Source organism: Electrona antarctica (genome assembly GCF_951216825.1).
Source record: "Electrona antarctica genome assembly, chromosome: 15".
Classification (NCBI taxonomy): Eukaryota; Metazoa; Chordata; class Actinopteri; order Myctophiformes; family Myctophidae; genus Electrona; species Electrona antarctica.
The window spans coordinates 19,749,789-19,759,040 of record NC_136796.1 but is presented as its reverse complement, the minus strand read 5'-3'; the positions used below and the strand labels follow the sequence as shown (position 1 = coordinate 19,759,040).

The 9,252-nt window shown below is 46.3% G+C and overlaps 1 protein-coding gene across 1 annotated transcript; it reads left to right on the top strand.

Moving 5' to 3' along the window:
• Positions 1 to 437: 437 nt before the first annotated feature.
• Positions 438 to 5,765, top strand: LOC306938551 (transcription factor Sox-9-B-like). The gene is made up of 5 exons (XM_079522774.1): positions 438 to 845; positions 1,142 to 1,335; positions 2,889 to 3,151; positions 3,659 to 4,035; positions 4,215 to 5,765. The coding sequence occupies exons 1-5, from the start codon at positions 558 to 560 to the stop codon at positions 4,749 to 4,751; spliced, it is 1,659 nt and encodes a 552-aa protein (XP_079378900.1). The 5' UTR covers positions 438 to 557; the 3' UTR covers positions 4,752 to 5,765.
• Positions 5,766 to 9,252: the final 3,487 nt, after the last annotated feature.

Genomic DNA, 9,252 nt, shown 5'->3' with positions numbered 1-9,252 from the left:
CCCATTCAAAGCAACTTGCTGCGTCCTGGAGGATTGTTTCGACTCTGGGAAGCCTCGCCACACAGGACCACTTTATTCCTCCCGTTGCAGACTTCTGCAGAGAGACAGAGAAAAAGAGAGAGTTCTCTATTGACGGCTGTATACGTTTCAACCGAGGAGTGGCGGGGGTGTTTCTACAGGACTAGTTGTATGCATAAAGACATTCCACTTTCCAAAGAGGAACTGCTTTTACGCGCGGACGGAGCTGGTGGAGCAACGGCGACGTGCATTTACTGTTTTTACGCACGTTGAAAGACTCTGGCTCAAGTTTCCCTGGAGATAGAAAATAGCTTTTATTCCAAGCAGAAACGGCTTTTACGCGCAGAGCTGGAGCAAAAACAGACGTGCTTGTTGTTTTACGCATTTTACGCAGTTGAAAAAGACTGATCCGAGTTTTCCTGGCGAGTGTAACACAGCTTTTATCAACGAGCAGGAGGCTTGTCCCCCTGGACAGATAAAGCAACACCATCTCATCAAGTTTTCCAAATCTGTGAAAACCCCCCCAAACCGCTTCTTTTATGAATCTCCTGGATCCGTTCCTGAGCATGACGGAGGAACCAGACATCAAGGGTCTCTCCGACACCCCTCCGAGCTCCGGCATGTCCGACGAAGACTCCCCTTCCTCTCCGTCCCTGTCCCCGTGCCCGGCGTCCCCGGGCTCGGACGCGGAGAACACCCGGCCGTCGGAGAACCACGTCAGCGGCGCGGCTGCTCTGCTGCTCGGCGGCTTCAAGAAGGACCCGGGTTCCTCGTCCCCCGAGGACGACGCCAAGTTCCCCATCTGCATCCGCGAGGCCGTGTCCCAGGTGAGACCTGTGGTTCAATGTATTATGATTATGATTATTATTATATTTCAAGGACCTCTGTAACTCTCAGAAGCCTGAGGGTCTGCAAAGGAACTACTAACTATAAAAACGGTCAAATTGATAAACAGTGCATTTTGCCTCTGAGATGTGGTTGAGAAGTATAAATTATAAAAAGTAGAAAGAAAAGAAAAGTAGAAAGAAAAGTACTCAACTAAAGTAGAAGCACCTTGAAATTGTACTTAAGTGCAGTACTTGAGTAAATGTACTGAGGTCCTTTACATCATGGTTTGTCCCAGGTGCTGAAGGGCTACGACTGGACGCTGGTGCCCATGCCGGTGCGCGTGCACGGCTCCGGGAAGAGCAAGGCGCACGTCAAGCGTCCCATGAATGCCTTCATGGTGTGGGCTCAGGCGGCGCGCAGGAGGCTGGCGGACCAGTACCCCCACCTGCACAACGCGGAGCTCAGCAAGACCCTGGGCAAACTGTGGAGGTAAGAAATTCGGTACCACACTGCATGGCTATACTGACTGTTCTTTTACCAAGACCCTGGGCAAACTGTGGGGGTAAGGAAGGTACACTGCATGGCTACTGAGTGTTCTTTTACCACTTAAACCCTACATGGTTTACCGGAGTCCCTCAGGGCTCTCTACTTGGGTCTTTGGTTATATATTGTATCTTCGCTGAAAATAGTCCTTTTCAAGGTTGAAATGCGTCACAACTTATGTTGTGAGCTTGGTGATCTTCTATTTTCCACGACAATAAGGATGCTGCAGGTGTAAGTGGTTAACTCTTAGTGTACAAAATTTTACGAAATTGAAAATTTTAACTCAAGAGTGTTCAACCCTCTCTCTCTCTCTCTCTCTCTCTCTCTCTCTCCCCCTCCCCATCTTTCTCTCTGACACGCGCACACACACTTGCGCTCATCACACACACATTGCGCACACAGAAAAAGTTGCTCATGAGAGTGTTGAATTCTCTCAAGTTGAACATGAGATAATTCCACATTTCAGCTCCTGTTTGCTGTTTCCTTATTTGTATTTGTATCCTTTGTTTCTTTTTGCACGTAATAAGTTGTGCTTGCATTCATTGCATGAAACGTGTATTATTGGCTGACTCTCTACATTTCCACTGTCTGTCACTGTAACTGCCAAGAATGCATTGATTGATTGACGGCTGTTGTACTGGTTGATTAGGCTATTAATCTGCTGACAAGGCTGAAACTCGAGGCAGGAATTGCAGCCATGCTGTGAATTTAGAGAGTCTGTAACTACACCTCCTGAAAGCTGAGAAAGGAAGCTGTCACGTGTTTGTCATTCCGTTCGCGGAAATATATTTGAAAATATTGTCATTCCGTTCGCGGAAATGTGTTTGAAAATATGCCTCTTTGACACATTTGATTTATAGTAGGACAAATCTATGCATTTACCATGACGAAAGGGAAGTGTGTGGTATCGGCGGAACAATAGGTTTACTCACGCGGGATTGTTTTCAGAACTTCCTTTGCACTGACTGTACGACGGAAGCATTTGACAGTCTGGCTCGAGTCCCCCCCCCCCAAAAAAATTAAAAAATAAATAAACACAATTGTGTGAAGTGAGCACATGGCTGATCGTCCACTGTGGCTGATCGTCATACAGTCTAAAAAGTAAATTTCCTCCTTGTGCTTTAGTGGTGTTGCTGACAGTCTGACACCATCATCATCGTCCTCTACGTTGTAGTAGAGACGTTCCTGTCTTGTAGAGTCTACGAGACATGTGTTAATACATGAAACGAAATGACTTACGAGTTGTATTCATATCGACCATATGACATCTCACAGTTAGTGCACTAAACAAACATTAAAGTCCATACACTTGGCTGGCAAATGCTTTTATTTGTTAAAGGTTCTCTAAACAAAGTTTTTTTTTAAAAAGTCCATAGACTTGGATACCACATGACGTAATTTCGGTATGTCATGCATTGGAGGGGCTAGCGGCCCTAAAACATCTGATTCCCAAGCCAGTAGCATAATGAATGACTGTTTTGTACTACCGCTCCATCCAGGCTCCTGAACGAGGGCGAGAAGCGTCCGTTTGTGGAGGAGGCGGAGCGGCTGCGTGTGCAGCACAAGAAGGACCACCCCGACTACAAGTACCAGCCCCGCCGCCGCAAGAGCCTCAAGGGCGGCCAGGGCGAGGCGGAGGAGGACGGTGGCGAAACAGCCACGCACGTCAGCATCTCCTCCAGCGCCATCTTCAAGGCCCTGCAGCGTACCGACTCCCCCACCTCCAGCATGAGTGACGTGCACTCACCGGGAGAGCACACAGGTGCGTGCATGTGTTTGCGTGTGCTTGTGTGTGTGTGTGTGTGTGTTTGATTGAGTGGGGGAGAAACAGAATGGGGGGTAGGCTACAATAGTGAGTCAGACAGAGATTTGGGGGGAGAGAGAGAGATGTTAAGAAAAAATATATTGCAGTTTTTTCCAGTCCAAATATTCACTTCAAACAATCATAATACAGTATATGAATAATATGCTCTTAATACGGTATGACAGCTGGTGCCTCCCCATCTGTCATTGTATCTCCTCTTCGCCCTCATATCAATATTTTATCTTCCATTGCATACTTTACATGGAATTTACACGGGGAATAGACATAAGGATTATTGGTAAGAGAAATGGGGTAAAATAATTGGCTATTCAAAATGTATAAGAAAATGAACATGAAAGCAACCCAGTCTTACTCTACCATATCTACCACCTCTCTCTCTCTCTCTCTCTCTCTCTCTCTCTCTCTCTCTCTCTCTCTCTCTCTCTCTCTATCTCTATCGTTCAGGCTCCCAAGGACCCCCTACCCCTCCCGCCACCCCCAAGACCGAGGCGGTGTGCTCCATGAAGCTGGACCTGAAGCGCGAGGGCATCGGGGCATGCGGAGGGGGCGGAGTCACCCTTATCCGCTCACCGGCCGAGGCCGGCTGCCCCTCGTCCTCCTCTTCCTCCCTCTGCGTCGGCGGCATGGCACCTCGCCAGCTCAACATCGACTTTGGCGACGTCGACATCGGGGAGCTGAGCTCCGACGTCATCTCGCACATCGAGACCTTCGACGTCAACGAGTTCGACCAGTACCTGCCGCCCAACGGGCCACACCCACTGGCGTACACCGCTAGCTACAGCATCAGCACGGTGTCGGGTGGCAACACACTCAGCTCACAGGTACGGTTGGGTATTGAAATGTGGCCACTTACATTCGGTCAAGTGATAGTAAATGATGTCTTCCTCAGTTAACTCTTAAAAAATGGAGATATTTTGTTAGACAGGGCATGAGAACTGGGATCAATACGCAGAATCGAAATGAATATACTCCTAACGATGTAACCCATCCCTGCCGGCAGGCTTGGATCCCCAAGAGCCAGAACCAGCAGCACACCCTGACCACCCTGGGCGGAGGTTCTGGGTCGGAGGCGGGCCAGAGGACCCACATCAAGACGGAGCAGCTGAGTCCCAGTCGCTACGGCGAGCAGCCGCAAGCGTCCTCGCCGCAGCATGCCCCCTATGGCTCCGCCTCCTTCAACCTCCACTCCTCCCACTACAGTCCCTCCTCCGCTCCATCCTCCTCCTCAAGCTCCTCCTCCTCCTCCTCGTCTACGTACCCGCCCACCATCGCCATCTCCAGGCCGCAGTACGAGTACTCCGACCACCAGGGCGGCGCTGGCGGCTCCGCAAACGCCTCCTACTATGGCCAGGGCGCGGGGTTGGGGCTGTACTCCACGTCGTTCGGCTACATGGGGAGCCCCGGCTCCCAGAGGCCCATGTACACGCCCATCACCGACACCACGGGCATACCGTCCGTCCCGCCGCCGCAGAGCGCCCACAGCCCACCGCAGCACTGGGAGCAGGCTCCTGTCTACACCCAGCTCACCAGGCCGTGAGGGACACGCGCGCTACAGCCTGACTGATGATGGCTCATTTTTGGGTCGTAGAACAGCGATTGCTGATGTTCTGTCAAAAAGTACAAACTCTTTTTTCTTTCGTTACATGTTTTCTTTTCACACCTGGCCCGTATTGTTATTTGATAGATAATTTGGAACACTAACGACAGGTGAAAGTAAAACATTTTATAATTGTTGTTCCATTCAGTTGCTTCCATACGTTTCAACAAACAAAACCAAAGATAACAACCACCCTTACTTTGGGGTCCCGTTAGTCCGACATACGAGGCCGGTTAAGACTCACCCGTGGCTTCCGTGTGTTGTTAGGGTTAGAGTTTGGGTTAGTAATGTTGGATTATTGGGACATCGGACTAACGTTACGCACACCCTTACTTTGTGATCCAAATTATATATATTACAAAAAAATAGGGCCCAGGTTTTGTCTTTATTTCTTTTTCTTCTTCATAATTTTGTTTAAAAGTCATATTGGGTAACATTATTTTTTGTAGTCTTTTTGGCAATACCTCTGGTAGCTCTGTTGCCATTAGGGCATTTGTATATACGTTAGTACTGCTCAAAAAGTAATGCTGCAGGGTCCTAGCGCCCGAGGATATTTAGGAACGCAAAAGTCATCAGAAATGGTATTTATTAACTCCAAGCATTTTTTTTTAATAGTGTCTAGATTTTTTGTAGAATGGTTATTGTGGAAATGTTTCACAGTAAGACTTAAAAGCTGGAGCTAGTTGTGCATATGTAATGCACCATAATTCAGCTGCACAACTAAGTATAAATCAGGCTGGAAAATGCAAGCACACAAGTGCGTACGTGCAATATGCACACTTATCCATGCAAACATCCCAAGGGAGGTCTGATCCCTGATCCCAGGGATTCAAAACAGAAGAACAAGAACAGGAATGGGAAGTCAGACTCATGATTGGCTCACGCCGTGCCTTATTGTGTTATGACAGAAACATAATCTATTTTTAGAAACACAAGTGAAGTTGTTACAAATGTTAAAAGAATCCTCTGTGAGGACTTATTGATTGTTTTGATATTGGTAGTTGATATTGCATTAGGTACCATTCTTTTTGCTGTTATCTTTTTTTTTGCTGTTTTTCATTCATAATCCAGGGTTTGTGTTGTGTGTGTGTGTGTGTGGGCGGGGGGGGGGGGGGGTTCGAGCCTTTCTCACAGTGGGTGAGCAGTCAGAAATTCTCTGGTGGAATTTTGTATAAGGCGAGATTCTCAAATGTTTCTGTGTTTGTGTTTGCTTCCATTTCCTAAAAAAGTTAACATTTTGGACATGCAGGTTTCCACCCGACAGTAACAAATTTGGCAACACCATGCCATTTGAGGTGCATGATTTCTATTTATGCTGTTCAATTTGTGTCTCCAGTTTTTTTCTCCCATTTGATGTCGGTGTTGGCGGTTTGTCCAGTTCTCACATGTTCTAAAGAGAAGTTGTGTTATAATTATTATTATTATAATTCTGTTCAGTAGAATCGAGAAGTGTGGGATTGTGTGTGTGTGCGTGCGTGCGTGCGTGCGTGCGTGCGTGCGTGCGTGCATACGCGTGTATTTGTCTCTGTGTCTGTGTACTTGCGTATGCGTGTGCGTGCGTGTGGTTCCTCACTTTGACCACAGCAGACATTCTTACTGCTTGATGGCATGTGTCTGACAGCAACAGGAAGTCACCTTTGACCCCTGGGGGGGTTGACTCCTGCTGGCTGTCTTTTCCACCCCACCCCCATTCTATATATAGATATATAGCCCATTATGGGCTATATCTTGCGCCACTTAACCCTTATCCCTAAACGTAATTGCCATTTTTTACTATTTTAAAAAACCTTTTAAAATAGTTCAAATAGCTGATCTACGAGCTCACAGCATGTAGATGTAGATCGGCTAGTTGAACTATTTTAAAATGATTTTCAAAATAGTAAAACATAGGGATAAGGGATAATGGTGGCACAAGATGGAGCCTAATGTGTCTCCATCACTTTAACCTTTAATTTATTTATTAGCTCTGTTCATTTCATGTCTAAAGTGATTATTTTGCCTACTTATTCTTATAACTAATAAATTGTATTTATATTATTTGTATTCCTATTGAATTTGTGTTGTCTTTTGTGGAGGCTCATCTTGCTGCCTGGATTATTTATTCTTTTGCTGAAACTGGGGAAGAAATAAAAGTAAGTTTGGTGAGAGAGAGGAGAGGAGAACTATCCTGAATACAGTATTTAGGATAAACGTGAAATTGGAAATGATGAAACAAAACACAAGCAGACAAAATTGGACTTGGAACACTATAAAATTGAACCTGTCAATTGTCTTGGTAGGGCCCTCGCTCCTGATTGGATAAACTTGGCACCCCGACTTGAAAATGTAGTTTCTGTTCATTGACGAGTTGGAGAGACAGGGGGGGGGGGGGCCTGTTGCTGAACAAACACTATAGCGTGGTGATGAGAACTATCATGAATATAGAGAGGGGAATGGGATGGACTTTAGAAAAAGCCATAACATAAACCATAATCACAATCAGACACAACATGTTGTCAACAGCATTAACTTATAATCAGAAATGTGCAATATTGAAATGTTGGCCAATTGAATTGGAGTGCATTGTCAAATTTGACTAATACTGTTGAAATGTTGGCCAATTATTTAACTATTACCGATTAATTGCATGGTCAACTGACCGATACCGATGTTGCAATACAAATTCAGTAGGGTTTATGAATCATAGTCATTCAGTTGTGAAAACAGACAAGAAAAGAGTATAGGCTATTTATTTATTATTGATTGAATACTTTTTAACAGGCTTTGGGCCAAGCCCCTAGGGCCTAAGCTTGTTTTCATTGTGGTCCTCGATCTGTATAATATCGGAATCGGTCAGAAGCGGTATAGGCAGATATGACCCTGCAAATAATCGGAGATCGGATATCGGTCATAATTTCACCATCGTCCACCATGATGTTACAAAATACAGTAACTGGAATTCTGGATGCAGATGCAATGCATTCTTATTACCTGATTTAGTAGGCCTACCAATGCAAATATACAATACAAGTAAGCTTCCCTGAAACCACTATTTGAATCTGCAGCTCACAGAAGGCTTTTTCAGCTTCACATTCCAACATAGATATTGTTGGAATATAGCGGATATAATATTCTGATATTGGTCCGATACCGATATTGCATTATAATAAGCGCATCATGCAACCAGTTAATAATATAATACGTACTGTATTTGGAAAAGAGTTGAGGTTTGAGAGAGAAGTTAAAACAGTGATAGAGAAAAGAAAGATGGATAGATAGATAGAAGAGATGGAGGTGTGCGTGCGTGCGTGCGTGCGTGCGTGCGTGCGTGCGTGCGTGCGTGCGTGCGTGCGTATGTGTGTGTGTGTGTGCGCGTGTGTGTGTGTGCGTGTGCGCATTTGTGTAAGAGATTTTGAATGCAGGACTTTTGATTAAGTCCAAAGTTTGAATACCTCTTCTACCACTGCACAACTGTGTGTGTGAGTTGTGAGTTGTGTGTGCATGTGCGCGAGCGTGTGTGTGTGTGTGTGTGTGTGTGTGTGTGTGTGTGTGTGTGTGTGTGTGTGTGTGTGTGTGTGTGTGTGTGTGTGTGTGTGTGTGTGTGTGTGTGTGTGTGTGTGTGTGTGTGTGTGTGTGTGTGTGTGCATACCGCACCGGCCACATTATGTCTCACACAGACTGATATTAAAAGCCAAACATTGTGAACAGACCTCCGCGCCTCCCACCTTCTCAAGATGGTGCAGCGCCGGCGGAGAGAGAGAGAGAGAGACGTGGCGAGAGCAGATGGCCAAGAGAGATCTGGAACCAGCGAATCATATCCCTCTGATTGTGTGTGTTTATGCGTGTGTGTTTATGCGTGTGTGTGTGTGTGTGTGTGTGTGTGTGTGTGTGTGTGTGTGTGTGTGTGTGTGTGTGTGTGTGTGTGTGTGTGTGTGTGTGTGTGTGTGTGCGCGCACACGTGCATGCGTGTGTGTATGTGTGTGGGAGAGAGAAAGAGAATGCTATGTGCGCAAGTGTGCATGTGTATGGCTGTATGCTGTCTCTTGGCATCTGATTGCATGTGTGTTTGTCTATGTGCACGCCTGCTTTTTTGCCCGTATGTCTGTTTTTGAGTGTCTCTGTGTCTGTGTGCGTGCAAGCGTGCGTGGGTGCATGATGCTTGTGTAGTTGTGCATGTTGTTCCTTGGACACAGATGAAAAACCCACTCCAATATCTGTCCGAGACAGAAAGACAAACACAGACAGACAGACAGACAGACAGACAGACAGACAGACAGACAGACAGACAGACAGACAGACAGACAGACAGACAGACAGACAGACAGACAGACAGACAGACAGACAGACAGAGTCTCAAAGTCTTAGAGGACCCAGGGTCTAGTTTCACAGTCTTCAATCCACCTTGAGCCCCTGCATAGAGCAGACTAAACAACAAGCCAAGATCCCCCCCAAACTCTCAGCC